This window comes from Impatiens glandulifera, chromosome 5 (assembly GCF_907164915.1).
Source record: "Impatiens glandulifera chromosome 5, dImpGla2.1, whole genome shotgun sequence".
NCBI lineage: Eukaryota > Viridiplantae > Streptophyta > Magnoliopsida > Ericales > Balsaminaceae > Impatiens > Impatiens glandulifera.
The window spans coordinates 48,365,908-48,380,659 of record NC_061866.1 but is presented as its reverse complement, the minus strand read 5'-3'; the positions used below and the strand labels follow the sequence as shown (position 1 = coordinate 48,380,659).

General features: G+C 31.1%; 3 protein-coding genes across 3 annotated transcripts; 2 read left to right on the top strand and 1 right to left on the bottom strand.

The window, feature by feature from the left end:
• Positions 1-947: 947 nt before the first annotated feature.
• On the top strand, positions 948-2,608 carry LOC124938413 (transmembrane protein 184B-like). The gene is made up of 5 exons (XM_047478847.1): positions 948-1,140; positions 1,289-1,558; positions 1,637-1,759; positions 1,848-2,138; positions 2,223-2,608. Exons 2-5 carry the CDS (start codon positions 1,310-1,312, stop codon positions 2,439-2,441), a joined length of 882 nt encoding a protein of 293 aa, XP_047334803.1. The 5' UTR covers positions 948-1,140; positions 1,289-1,309; the 3' UTR covers positions 2,442-2,608.
• An 864-nt stretch (positions 2,609-3,472) lies between these two features.
• Positions 3,473-6,562, bottom strand: LOC124937622 (receptor-like protein kinase THESEUS 1). Its single transcript, XM_047477917.1, has one exon. The coding sequence runs from the start codon at positions 6,135-6,137 to the stop codon at positions 3,603-3,605; it is 2,535 nt and encodes an 844-aa protein (XP_047333873.1). The 5' UTR covers positions 6,138-6,562; the 3' UTR covers positions 3,473-3,602.
• Positions 6,563-8,889: 2,327 nt separating this feature from the next.
• On the top strand, positions 8,890-11,530 carry LOC124939959 (ADP-ribosylation factor GTPase-activating protein AGD5-like). The gene is made up of 10 exons (XM_047480426.1): positions 8,890-9,087; positions 9,227-9,285; positions 9,386-9,476; positions 9,779-9,833; positions 9,922-10,012; positions 10,125-10,290; positions 10,484-10,691; positions 10,830-11,008; positions 11,128-11,340; positions 11,450-11,530. Exons 1-10 carry the CDS (start codon positions 9,037-9,039, stop codon positions 11,510-11,512), a joined length of 1,176 nt encoding a protein of 391 aa, XP_047336382.1. The 5' UTR covers positions 8,890-9,036; the 3' UTR covers positions 11,513-11,530.
• Positions 11,531-14,752: the final 3,222 nt, after the last annotated feature.

Here is a 14,752-nt window from a genome sequence, read left to right as displayed (position 1 = left end):
TTCACACTTATAACGTTTAACACATTTTCCACATTTTTGGCACGTTTAACATGTTAAATATGTTTTTCACACATTTAACACATTTTTTACAAATCTAACACGTTTTTGACATAATATACACGTTTTTCACGTTTTTACACGTTTAACACTTTTTTGACATATTTAATACGTTTAACATGTTTTTCATGTTTTTAGCATGTTTTTCACGTTTTTAACATGTTTAACACGTTTTCACACGTTTTTCATATCCCCAACCGTTGCTTCCATGAGAGAGAGATGAGAGGTTTGTCTTGTAAAGATGGCTTCTAAGAGATGAACACAATTTCTCTAAATAAATATATATGGTGAAATGATGGAGAAATGTCTAGTGGAGCATGGTGTTGACATGTCGTCAATGCTTGGGAGATGTTTTTGTGGAATTTGGAATACGCTCTCAGGAAACTTCATCGGCTCGGAGAGAACCGAAAGGCAACAGTATGAAGCATATTAAAGGAATTGCATTAAACCGACCACCTTTGGAAACGTTTGATAACAGAAGCGTGTGTATGGTGGAGGGCGCGAGTTGTGGAGAGGAAGATGTGGCGACAAGTGCAGTTTTCTCACAACTAGTCAATCGTGAAAGATAAAGATTTAATTTATTTTTATTTTTTGATATTTGGCCATAAAGAGTGATTTGATTATATGTGTATGTATTTTAAGAATTGGGTTTCATTTATACGTCAAATTTGATATATTATAGGATCAATTAGTTCAACTGTTATATACCAAATTTGATTGTATAGATTATGAGAAGAATAAAAATGAAAACAAACAAGCTCTTATTACAGGTGGCAATTTGTGATTGGAAAATGTTCAAAATTGTCGGAAGATACAGCTGGGCGATTGCGATTCGGATGGGCGATTGGGATCAATCATTTATTCTTGTTCGTCAGTCAACGACTAATAGAGGGAGAAGGCCGCATCGTGATCCACGTGATTATGCCGACTTCTTGGATGGCTGGATCTTCTTCTTCGTCTGTCTCTTCTACATAATTTCACTCTAGTCTTCCATCGGTAGCTAGGTCTTTTCTCTCTCTGCCTCTTGTTCCGTGAAATCGGCGATCAATCGGAGTTCACAACCTTCGCTGCTTTCAAATTCGTGTAATCTCTCTCTCCCTGTCTCATTTTGCAATATTAAAATGCTAATCTTATAGTCTTGCGCCTAATCCTATAGTTACTTTGATCATACACCTTTCTAACTTCTAGATTTAGAATCTCAGCATATAAAAGTTTCAAATCTGTAATGCAGGTTCTCAGTTATTAAGGAAAGATGCATCCAGCACAAATGACTTATATTGCAACAACTTGTTGCTTGGTGATTACATTGTTGGTTTCTGCTAAATTAGTCTTGACACATATATTGTGCTGGAGGAAACCAAAGGAACAGAAGGCTATATTGGTTATCATTCTTATGGCTCCTTTATATGCTGTTGTATCTTACACTGGTTTGTTACATTTTACATGGAGCAGTTCTTATTTTACTTTTCTTGAATCAATCAAGGAATGTTATGAAGCTTTGGTAAGTATAGTACCAAACATTTTTAAGAGTTTTTTGTAATTCCAATGGGGGATTATTCTGTTGTTGTTGTAAGTGCAGGTGATTGCTAAGTTCATGGCGTTGATGTATAGTTACTTGAACATATCCTTGAGCAAGAACATAGTTCCAGATGGGGTAAAAGGAAGAGAAATTCATCACTCGTTTCCAATGACTCTTTTTCAGGTGGGTAAAACTTGTTTTTTTTAGTGTAGTTTTTGAGGGTTTTGTTTCCTCTGTTTCAAAGATGTGGTTCTTTTTATACTGATTGCAGCCACATACAGTTCGGTTGAATCACCAATCGCTAAAGCTTCTAAAGCAGTGGACATGGCAGTTTGTTGTGATTCGACCTGTATGTTCAATCTTGATGATAGTTCTTCAAAGAATGGGAATATATCCGAGTTGGGTCAGCTGGACATTCACTATTATCTTAAACATTTCAGTCTCACTTGCACTGTATTCTCTTGTGATCTTTTACCATGTGTTTGATAAAGAATTGAAACCACACAGCCCTTTAGCGAAATTCTTGTGCATCAAGGGAATTGTCTTCTTCTGTTTCTGGCAGGTAATATTCTAACCAGCCATTTGAATATGGATACGAATCATTCTATTTGTGAATCATTCAATCTATTGTGTACAAACAAAACAGGGGATTGTGCTTGAGATTCTAGCTGCCATGGGGGTAATAAAATCCCATCATATTTGGATTGAGGTGGAGCAAATTGAAGAGGCATATCAGAATGTGTTGGTGTGTCTGGAGATGGTTTTTTTCGCCATTATTCAGCAGTACGCTTACAGTGTCGACCCCTATAGGATTGGTGTTGTATCATCTTCATCGTCAATCAAGGAGAAGAAGAAAGACAAGTAGTTTCATCTCGTTCGTATTCTGTCGTGGGAAGATGATGAATTATGTCAACTTTGTTCTATTTTTGTTAATTATGCTGTGGGATGTAACTTGTGTTTCTCTTGGACTTTATTAACATCTTGAGATTTTTGTTAAAATAAATTATCAAATAAATAAAACATATATTATATTATTTGAGTAAGTTACCAAAAAAAAAAGAGACATATTAAGTTTAATTTATGTTAAATGTTGATTATATTAAAAAATAAGTATCGATAAGATTGTGATTCCAAAATCAAAAGTATATTAACAAGATTGGATCTAAATTACACCTATAAGTATGTAAACCGAGACCATTAGGGACAAGAATCCGGAATAGAGCTAATGCAAACAGTCATAAAGTATAGGACTCCTGAGAACACTGCCCCATTTGTAAGCAAGTATCCATTTCAAAACCAATAATCTAAAAGTCTGTCTGTCTAATAGATGTCACAAGTTCGATTTAAAAAAACAAATAACCTAAAATTTGTGACCTAATAGATTAAATGTCATAAGTTGATTTAAAATAAAATAAAATAAAAAACCTCAAGTTTGTGACTAAGAAATTGGAAAAACCCTTGTGAAGCCAACTAATCATATTTACAATGAAGCTCTTACAACTCCAAATACCCCTTTATGGACTTAGTAACCCTTTATTAAAACTAAACTTATCTAAACTAAAGATCCTCTATGTCTTTTGTAGCCAAAGTACTCTTCAAAATGCAACAGAAAGATCAAACATTAATTCAAAAGAAAAAAAGATGCATCTAGATTCTTTAACTGTATTCTATCATGTCATATTGTTTCAATCATATTTTTCTTTTAAACATCTTTGGCAAGTTTATTTAATACCTTGTAGAATATCCAGTGTAGGAACAAAAGGTTTAAAAGACTTTAGTTTCCATCATAGATTAAGATTGATCTGATTCCTAGGGAGAATTGAGTCAGCACATAATGCAACAATTCAACAATTATAGAATGACTAAACTTATGGTGTATTAGATGAACCTTTATGGAAACAACATTTATGTAGAAGAAACAGAAGATCCAATATACACATGTTTATATGATTTCCAGTGATCAACTAAGATATTATAATCACCAAAGGATAAGAAAAAACAAATTTGAAGTATAAATGCAAAAACTTTATCTTCCACGAGGATTTACTAGCTGCGAGAAAACAGCACTAGTCGCCACATCTTCCTCCCCATAACTCGCACCCTCCACCATACTTGCGCTGCTGTTATCAAATGCCTCCATAGGTGGAGGGTTCAATGCAATTCCTTGGATATGGTTTGTGCTGTTGTCTTCCGGTTCTGTCAGAGCCGATGAAGTTTCCTCAAGCTGAAGAGCGTACTCTAAATTCCACAAAACATCTCCCATTGACGGCCTGTCAACCCCATGCTCCGCTAAACATTTCTCCCCCGTATCACCGTACTTCTTCAGGGAAGCAGGGTTCACCTTCCCAACAAGATTCTTGTCCATTATTTGATCCAACATTCCTTTCTTCTGCCAAGTCATCGCCCATTCTGCAATATTCACTTGATCTCTAGGCAGAACAGGGTTCAATGCAGGCCTTGTGCAAAGAACCTCCATCAGAACCACGCCAAACGAATACACGTCTGACTTCTCAGTAAGTTGTTGCCTTCTGAAATATTCTGGATCAAGGTATCCAAAACTCCCTTTAACCGCAGTGCTCACATGGGTTTGATCCAAAGCAGGCCCTGTCTTAGAAAGACCGAAATCAGCAACCTTAGCCACAAAATTCTCGTCTAAGAGAATATTGGTAGTCTTCACATCTCGGTGAATTATACTCTGTGTTGCTCCGGTGTGGAGGTAATGAAGCCCCCTAGCTGCCCCAATGCATATTTCCAACCGTTGCTTCCACGAGAGAGGTGGGAGGTCTGTCCCGTAAAGATGGCTTCTAAGAGGCCCGTTTGCCATGTATTCATAAACCAATATCATTTCCGACCTCTCGTCGCAGTACCCAATAAGGGAGACCAGATGCCGGTGCCGAAGCTTTGACAGCATCTCGATCTCGGTTCGGAATTCGGCCAGACCCTGTTCCGATCTCGGGTTACCTCTTTTCACCGCTATTTTCGTTCCGTCTTCTGTCGTACCTTTGTAGACTCTACCGAACCCTCCCACACCAAGAAGCGAGGTCTCGTCAAACTTGTTGGTGGCGTCCATAATTTCTTGGAACGTGAAGACCCGCCCCAGATTGGTCGATGCCAAGGAGAGGCAACTGGCGGTTCCGCTCTTTTGGGAAGTAGTTGACATCTTTGTCAACGACAGAGAGTTTCCATATAACGGTAGAGGCAGCCATGAATGTCCCCCCTGCTGAGAATCCTTTGTCCTGCGGCCGCACCCCAAACAGAATAAACAAAGTCCTAACAAGGCGATAAGGCCTAACGATCCCGCAACAGAACCAACTATTATAGCCATCCTCTTGTTCTTTTTCGAGGCTGAAGCAGGAAGAATAGTCTCAACCGGCGACAACCCGTCAAAGCTTCTAAATTCATTATTCATCTTCATTATCTCCAACCCGTTCATAATCGCATCTGTCACGTCAGCCATTGTATCCGGACCGACGCTAACTGTCAAGGTGTTCGAATCAGCAGAAGAGTTGGAAACAAAATCCCTGTAGTAAGGAACGCCCAAGTCTCCTGCTAAAGTCGACAAATCCAGACTTCCAAAAGCAAGATCAAAGTTAATGTATAGGTTGAAAACAAGATTGTTCATGGCCTTACTCACAATATCACAGAAATGTAACCTGACAAAGTAGGTGAAGTTCGGATCAACTCTAAAAACCCATGTTATGTTGAAGTTTACATTGTTGACGTTTGCATCTCCCATGTGTTCAGCCGTGGCATAAACCCAGTTTGGTGCGATTTCCGGGGTTGCAAGAGCTCGGTATTTCACAGTTACAGGGTTAACAGAGACTGTCACAGCCGAGCTGTTGACATGGAGATATTTCTTATCATTCACCCATGTCCTTCCAAGAGTATCATTCTGAGGGGTAATCAATGGGCCGCCCATGTTCAGGCGATATATAGTTTCAAAGGCACGAGCAGAGAGACCACTAATGGGGGCAGAAGGGAATAGAGCCAGTGCCTGATCCGGAATCAATTCATCCGGGACAGAGACCAATTCAATTGCATTGATGAAGGCAATGGAATTGTTTGAGGGAAGTAAGGTGAGAACTAAGGTGTCTGAAGTAACGTTGATTGAATACTCCCTAAACAGATGAGAACCATTGTAGTTCTTGAAAGTGAAGTTGTTCAGTAGCACGAAGTTTTCAGTAACAACGGTCATTGTGGCAGATGTTAAGTCATAACCCGAGTTTGGAAGAGGATAGAAATATAGGCGAACCCAATGTCTACCTTGCTGTTTGATACTGAACTTATAAGAGCCTTTGCTCGAGAAGATTCGAACAGACTGATATAGTGGAGAAGGGACAGTAGAACTGGAATTGGAGGTATAAGTTATAGAGGCCTGCCCTTGACTTTTCAATGAAATAGAAGACTGGGTTGAATCTGGAATGTATGTCTGACCTGGGAAAGTAACATTTTGAGAAGATCCACAGACAATGAAATAGCTATCCGCGGGAGTGAATGAGGCGGAAGATTTAATCCCAAAGAACCCAAATAGAAGAACGGCTAGAATTATGGCTAGATCCATCTAAGGTTAATGATCGATGCGAATGGGTTTTCACGAAAATAAAACAATAGAAGAAGTTACCAAAAAGGAGGAAGCTTGAGCTCGACTAGAACTAATAAGATTTGAGATATAAAACAGGCAATAGATAAAACCAGAGTTTCTCAGCGGCATTACCTTGAACAGCTGGTGTGCAATACCTTGAAATGAGCAAACCAAGTGGAGTGCAAAACATGAGCTAGTGAAGAGAAACGACCGCCATGAATGAACAAAATCGGTGCTTTTTAACAAGTGTAAACAACTCTTTACAGGCTGTATTTACAGGCTGTTGATCTAAGGCTGTATTTGCGGACAGAAAATGGGTGGACCCACGAGGGAAAGATGCAAATGAAATGAAATTACAGGGAGAAAGAGGGGAAATGGGAAGGAGAGAAGAAAGTGAGAGACAGAGAGAAGAAGGATTTTTATTTTCTTTCTTTTTGGAGGAGAAGGATCCGATTGAAATGGGAGAAAGGTTTTCAATATGCACATGGCCACCAACGCCCTTGTTTCTCCTTGGTCCCGCAATATCTTTATCCTGATCACTCATACTAATAATCTAATTGACTATTCCTGCTCACTAAATTGTATTATATAGCTTCACTTTCATTTTTCTTTTCTATCTATCTATATAAAATCATTACAATGATACTATTGAAGTGATTTAGATACATAAACAATTAAAAAAATATTTATGGCAGTTGGGATAATGTTTTTTTTATTATTGTTACGTTGGAAATTGAAAGTTTGCATTTAGAGTTGGGTAATAAGTTGGATCAACAAAAATCGACACGATACAACACGATATTAGTACGGAACGACATAGTACGATATTATCTCATTCGGGTCGTGGGTTGGACACAACACAAGCACGACACAATCACAACACGATTATGAGTTTATACGATCGTAATAAGATCACGAGTCGTCACGGACACAACACGAGTATAGACACGACACGAGCACGAATATACACACGAAACAACATAAATACAATTAGTTATATGACATAAGTTACTTAACTTAACATTTTCTCTAAATCTATTTAAATTCTCATTCAATTAATAAAATACAAATGCATAATAATATAAGTTACTCTTATTAAATCTGTAGCTCAACTGGAGGTAACACAGCGTGTGTAATTGCATGTTTTCTTTTGCCGACATGCATTAACCCATCTTATTGTTATTCCATTCAACAATAAGAATCCGAACACCGCAAACAATGTCATTAGAATCTGAATTTGACCCCAACCATCTTGATGACCTCATCTTTCTTTCCTTCCTCAAACTAACCACATTTACATTAATATTCTTAAACTAAATTTATTTAGATTCTTATTCAATTAATAATTTATTAACTAATTTTTTTGGATAATTATTTGTAAATTTTAAAACATATTTTAAATAATTGATATTCAAATAATAATAATAATAATGAAACTATATCTTAAAATTTATATCTACACATCTTATATATTTAACATATTAATTCATTTTTTAAATAACATATTTAACACATTTAATTTATTAAATTAATTTAAATTTTTTAAAATTAAAATAAATAAATTAATAATAATATTTTATAATTTTTACTAGCAATATAATTTAATATATATATATATATTAAATAATTAACATAAGTGTTTCAAGACACGACATGACACACATAAAAATGGACAATGACACGTTACGATTTAATCGAAACTCTAGTCGAAATAATACGAAACACGAATTAACACGACACGAATAAACTTGTGCATACGAATTAACACAACACAAAAAAATTTGTGGATCATAATATTTTGAGCGAGTTAAGACACGATACGACACACATAAGATTAAGACACGACACACCACGACACGATTGAGAGTCTAACACGACTTGTCCGAGTCGAATACGACCGTTTATGCATAATGCCCAACTCTACTTGTATTAGACATTCCTTTAACTCCATCAACTTTTTCACTTTGTGTTTTAAATAATAATTAACCTTTAATTTTTAGCTAGGACCAATATATATAATTATATTACCTATTTACAATAATCTTACTATACTATTGACCAAAGTAATTCATGTTTTCATAAACTATACTTCAAGTAATTGTACCAGGACAAATGAAACCCAACAAAGTAACAGTGACAAGTTGTTAAGGTAGGTGTTATTTAAAGTTAAATGTCTTAGGTTGTGTTTGATTGATAGTCTAATTTATGCGTTTAAGTTTGCGTAATAAATTAATTTAAAAAATTATAATTAAAATATATTTTGAATTTAAACACAATTTTATCTATACTCCTCTTCTCCAGTCAAATAAATGAATAAATTAAATAAAATTGAATCCTATCAAATATCAAATGTACCTCAAATAAGTTCAGTTAATAAACTGAGTTAAACTTACCTTAATTTAATTTGATTTACAATCAAATAAAAAAAAACGAAATTATGACTATAAAATTATACTGGTTTATGGGAATAAAACAAAAAGAATTCAAATGAATATGAGATTATAGAAAAATAAATGGTCGGACTAGGTTTTAAAAATAAAGAATCAACACAATCAGATGTTTTTTTCTTTTGTTTGTTCCTAAAACACGTGTGAGGAAGTTAGGAGAGGCTTGTAACGTACACCCACGACCATCCATGGCAATGAGCGTCAAAAAGGAAAAAGAGGAGGTCAAGAAGTTTCTCCTTTGTATTTTACTACATTTCAATCTCTCACAGGAGGAAGGAAGGAAGGAAAGAAACCAAGACAGACAGCTCTTCGCCGGAGGGAGACAGAGGAGAGAGAAGCAGACACGCAAGCCCAACGTTCTTCAACTTTCCCCTCTCCCTCTCACCTCTAGGATTTATTCAATTTTCTCATTATCTAATCATCCATTCGCCATGAACGAGAAAGCCAATGTTAGCAAGGAGCTCAATGCAAAGCATAGAAAGGTTCTTTTTACCTCATTCCATCTCTTCATTTTTATATGTATAACCAATTCGATTCTCGCTGTTCTATGATTGTTAATTCAATTTTCATTTTTACTAGTTTCTCATGATTCATTTTTCCCTGTGTAATTGTCATTTGCAGATATTGGAAGGGCTTCTAAAATTGCCAGAGAACAGAGAATGCGCCGACTGTAAAACAAAGTATAAATCTGTATATATATTGGCTTCATGGACACAGCATGTCGTTGAATGCATTTAATGTAATCAGTTACATTTCCTAGTAATTAAGTTTTACATGCAGGGGGCCTAGATGGGCTAGTGTTAACCTAGGTATCTTCATATGCATGCAATGTTCTGGGATCCACAGAAGTCTTGGTGTTCACATATCAAAGGTGATCACACCTCACTTATCAACCATCTTGTTCCTTTTTTCTGCACCCTTGAGAATCTTATAATGTTGAATAGTGCATATGTTGAGAATTATTTTTGTGGGAAGTGAAACATTGTCATACGAATATCCGATGATCCATCTAATAAATAGCAAGTCAAAGTCCTTTTGCTCTAATTTGATGGATGACATTCACTTTTCATCTTCTGTTTTGGATTTGTGTTTTGTATGCAAGCTTCCTATGAGGAAAAAGTCAGATATCGAGTGTTAGTTAACAATTGTTCTTGTTCTTTTGTTCTTGTGCAGGTCAGATCTGCTACTTTAGATACATGGCTTCCTGAACAGGTTTCATTTATTCAATGTAGGTTTTTGTACCATCATACAAGTTTTATAATCATGGATTAAGTTGATGGTGGAATGTCACTGAGTTGCACTTGGTCCTTTTTCAGCAATTGGAAATGAGAAAGCAAACAGCTATTGGGAAGCAAATATACCACCCAACTACGACAGAGTAGGGCTTGAGAATTTTATTCGTGCTAAGTATGCTCTTTTAAAATTGTTTTTGTTTTCTCTCTTTATATGGTTCATTGGCATCCCTTTCTTTAATTTTATAGTAATTCCTAATGGTTATAGTTAAATGGTTTATCTAAAGATATGAAGATAAGAGATGGGCTGCAAAGAACGGGAAGCCTTTTTCGCCATCTAGTGTGCAGCAGCAGAAATCTGCTGATGGATTGGGGAATGTAAACAATTCTGTGAATTCATCTGAAGGAAGGAAGAAACAACAGAGGTCTAGTTCAAGTGTTTATGTTCTACCAGTGAGTATATCTTGCCTTCAAAGGTCTTGAACAAAAATATGCTCTCTTATTTTACCTGACCGTCCCTGCCCATAATGTGTATTCTATTTTGTTTTCTATTTGTTAATCTCGATTCAGAGAACTTTTTGTTTTCAGTGGGTTGAAGGATTAGCGCTTATGTAATAGGTACCTTATATACTATACTTTTCGACAGGTTATTCCCCCACCAAAGGCTCAACAACAGTTCACTCAAAAACCTGAAATAGCCGCAACTAAGAAGGTGGCAGATTCTAATCAATCCGCTCCTCCCTCAACAAATCATTATGCTACGGATCTCTTTGATATGTTTTCTATGGACGGACTAAGTGACAATGTCACAAAGGCAGAGACGACTCAAGATGCTTCATGGGCGTGTTTCCAGAGTATATTCTACTTCCCCTTGGATGTGATTCAATTAATGAATTTCCATTTGAACAATACTTTTTCTCGTCTCTTGTTCTCTATATTGTCCAAGCTTTGATTCCATATACCGTGTAAGGATGGCCTTTATTGGTTTACAGCTGCTGCAGAGGAATCAACAGGAGAAAAACCTGGCTTGACAACACAAGATGAGAGGAAAACCCATCCGACTTCCGGCATTGAGGATTTGTTCAAAGATTCAGCTCCCATCTCATCATCTTTTGTTCGAGAGAAGCCTGAGAAAGATGTTAGAAATGATATTATGAGTCTCTTTGATAAGGTGAAGATGTCTGTTTTGGTCTATTTGAAATCTATAATATGGTTTTGTTAATTTAGTTTACATATTATTACATAAATATTAGTATATATTAACTGATCTGAGTTTTTATGTTTTATCAGTCCAACATGGAATCACCATTTGCTCTTCATCAACAACAACTTGTTATGTTGGCTCAGCAGCAGGCACTTCTGATGGCAGCTGCAGCTAAATCTGGCGGAGTCACCCCCATATTTCCTGGTAATGGGCAACAACCAGCCAACAACGATCAAAGTTGGCCTAACATGGGCCTTCAGTGTCCTGGACTCTTGATACATACAACCGGAACTAACCAGGTACAGGAATACAATATTCAATTGGTAAAATGATCTTCTTGAGGTGATGGAGACTTTCAATGAGATTTGATGATCTGTGGGTTATTTCTTCAAAATTCACACGGGTTAGGTGGGAAGCATGGGACCAGCACATTCTACGGGAAATTCTTCATCACTTCCCACATCCAGGTAAAAATCAATACTTCTCGGTTTCTTAGGATTTTGTTTTTAAATGGTCAATTCATTAACAACAAAATAAACCATTCCATAGCTCCCACATAAAATGGTTTGTAGATCCATTATGAATGATGAGCTATTCCAAGATTAAGATTATATTGAAGAAGAATTCCAAATACTTCCTCTAATTTTGCATGGAGAGAATCATGAGATGTTTTCTTCTTATTTTGGTTTCTTTCTTTCTTGCAGTAGTCATTCCATAGGCGGTGGGCAGAATGTTTCTGTCGACCAGACGATCCAGAACTCAGCAGGAAATTCAGAAGGAAAAGAATTCGATTTCTTCTCTTCTTTAACACAAGGGATGTTCTCAAAACCGTGATTGGCAAAGCATTGGCTATTCTTCTATGCGGGTTATTGAATTTGTATATTAGTAGAGGAGTCAGTTTTCAGTTTCACTTTTTCTTTTCTATTCTTTATTACCAATTAATTATATAGTTTATTGGTGATTTTATAAATATTCTAATAAAATGGCAATGATGTCTATGATATTTACTGAAAATAAGTCTTATTTCATTTATCAAACCCCAAATACAAAACTTTAAATATAAATAAATCCCAATTATTTATATTAAAAATTTGTTTCTTTTTAAATATTTTAATTTAGCCTTTTTTTAGTTAATATTTAAATAACTGTATAATATTTAAAACTTTAACATAAAGTTTTCATAAATTTAAATTGTATAAAATTTTATTATGAAATACTTCTATTTATTATTTGCAAAAAAATTTAATTCAATATTATAAATTAAAATAAATTAAATAAAAAAAATAATTTTCAAAATAATCTATATTTATATTAAATTATTAATTTTCAAATAATATATATTATTATATAATTTATTAATTTATTAATTTAATATTATTTATCGATATTAAAATATTTTTTCTCAAGTAATTAAAAATAATATATAAATATAATTAGATTTATAAAATTTATAAACTTATATATAATTCAAATATTAAAATAAAATACACCAAATTTATATATATATTCTTTCTAAATTATAAACAACTACAAAATATATTAACTAACCTCAATAAACTTTTATAATAATATTTAAATTAAAATACAAAAATTTGTAATTATAATTTTTATATAATTTAACATTTCAAAATATTATTTATCAAGTATTATAAAATAATATATATATATATATATATAATATCATAAAATAACAAAAATATATTAACTAAATATCAATAAATTTTTATAATAATATTTAAAATAAAATATAAAAATTATAAATTATAATTTACAATTTAAAAAAATATATATTATATAAATTATTAAATTATTTTACATAATATATTTATACATATATTAATTAATTTCTTTAAATATTAATTAAATTATTTAAAAAAATATTTATATAATTTTTATTTATTTATAATTATATATAATAATAATATAATTCTAAAACTTAAATACATTTCATTTATTATAATATAAATAATATTTATATAAAAAATATTATTATTTTTAATTAATAATTCTCCTACTTAATTTAATAAATATTTGGCAATTTAATTATAAACAAAATATTACTTTAATATTTATATATTATTATATAATGTTTTAAATATTTATTTTTATATTAATAAATATCAATTATAGTATATAATTATAAATATATATTTTATATTTTATTATTATTTCATATTTGTTTTAATTTAAAAAATTGTATTAAATGATATTAAGTGTTTATTAAAATCAAATCAAAATATTTTTTACACTTTTAAAATATTATTTCTAATATAATTAATTAAAAATAAATAAATTATTTTCGATAAATAATGAAATTTTAAAAATTTAAATGAATTAAATATGAAAACATACAAAAAATTCAATTATTTAATTTTTTTAATTTAAGTTATTATTATAATTAATTTTATTATTAAATATATTTATAATATAATAAGAATAATATTATTATATATCATATATATTAATATTAAAAATTAATATATATATATATATATATAAATAAATAATTTTATTAAAATATAATTATTATAATAAAATAAAGATTTCAATAATATATATAAAAAAATAAAATAAGATTAAATTTGTTTAATTAAATTAAAATATAAATATTAAATTAATAATTTGTATTATTACGAGTCATTTGTTTTGTTTGGTATTTCTCTTTTGACTCTAACTTAACTTAGAATTCTAAAATATTTTTAGAAATATTTTTTTAAAAAATAACTAATTTTAAAATACTAATAAAAATATATAAACAAAATTATTTTAATTTAATATCATACACTTAAATAATCAAATATATTATTATTTTTATTTTTAAAAATCAAAATAATGAAAAAAATGGGTTAATATTGTTAATTTCTAAATACAATTATATATTTATAAATGTAAAAACTTTTTAAATAAAAAATAATATATTTGGTTTTATTTATTATTTTTGAAATCTTTTTTTAATAATTTTAATTAAAAATTAGAAAAATAAATTCTTTTTACTAAAATTAAACCAGTAAAAAAATTATTATTTCAAAAAAGTTAATTTATTATTTATAATTTAAAAAATATATTTAAAATTAAAAAATTATAATGTTTATAAATTTTGGTGGATTTGTTTTTTTTAAATAATTATTTAAACTTTTTCTAAAAAAAATAATTATTATATTTATTATATTTTTTTATTATAATTTAAAAACATTTATTTTAATTAAAATAAAATTATTAAATATATATATATAGTTTTATTTTTTTAAATTAAAAACAATTAATATTTATTCAAAATATATTATTACCAACTTTAATAAATTATTAATTAACTTAATCTTAAAAAAAAAATTATTAAAAAAAATATAGTATATAATTTATAATTTTGAATATAATAAATAGAATATTAAAAAATAAAGTTAAAATATATTCTTAAAAACTAAATTTTTTTAATACATAATTATGTTAAATATTTTATATTTTCTATTAATATAAATTAGTATATTTTAATATTATTATAAAAAATATTTTTTGTTTATTAAATATATAATATACATAAATATTTTTTTAATATTATAATTATAATTTTAATTATTGAAAGAGCATTTTATTCTAATAACTAATAAATATGCATCACCAATCAAATTTAAGACATTATAATTTAAAAACATTTTAAATTACAGTGAAATCAAATATTTTACAACTAAAATTATAATGTAAATGATCATATAA

Excerpts from the sequence above, each read along its gene's own strand:
- LOC124938413 (XM_047478847.1), top strand. The coding sequence starts at position 1,310 with ATGCATCCAGCACAAATGACTTATATTGCAACAACTTGTTGCTTGGTG. Across the intron at positions 1,559-1,636 it reads AGGAATGTTATGAAGCTTTG|GTGATTGCTAAGTTCATGGC; the intron begins GTAAGTATAGTA and ends TTGTAAGTGCAG. Across the intron at positions 1,760-1,847 it reads TTCCAATGACTCTTTTTCAG|CCACATACAGTTCGGTTGAA; the intron begins GTGGGTAAAACT and ends TACTGATTGCAG.
- LOC124937622 (XM_047477917.1), bottom strand. The coding sequence starts at position 6,137 with ATGGATCTAGCCATAATTCTAGCCGTTCTTCTATTTGGGTTCTTTGGG.
- LOC124939959 (XM_047480426.1), top strand. The coding sequence starts at position 9,037 with ATGAACGAGAAAGCCAATGTTAGCAAGGAGCTCAATGCAAAGCATAGA. Across the intron at positions 9,088-9,226 it reads TCAATGCAAAGCATAGAAAG|ATATTGGAAGGGCTTCTAAA; the intron begins GTTCTTTTTACC and ends TGTCATTTGCAG. Across the intron at positions 11,009-11,127 it reads TTATGAGTCTCTTTGATAAG|TCCAACATGGAATCACCATT; the intron begins GTGAAGATGTCT and ends ATGTTTTATCAG.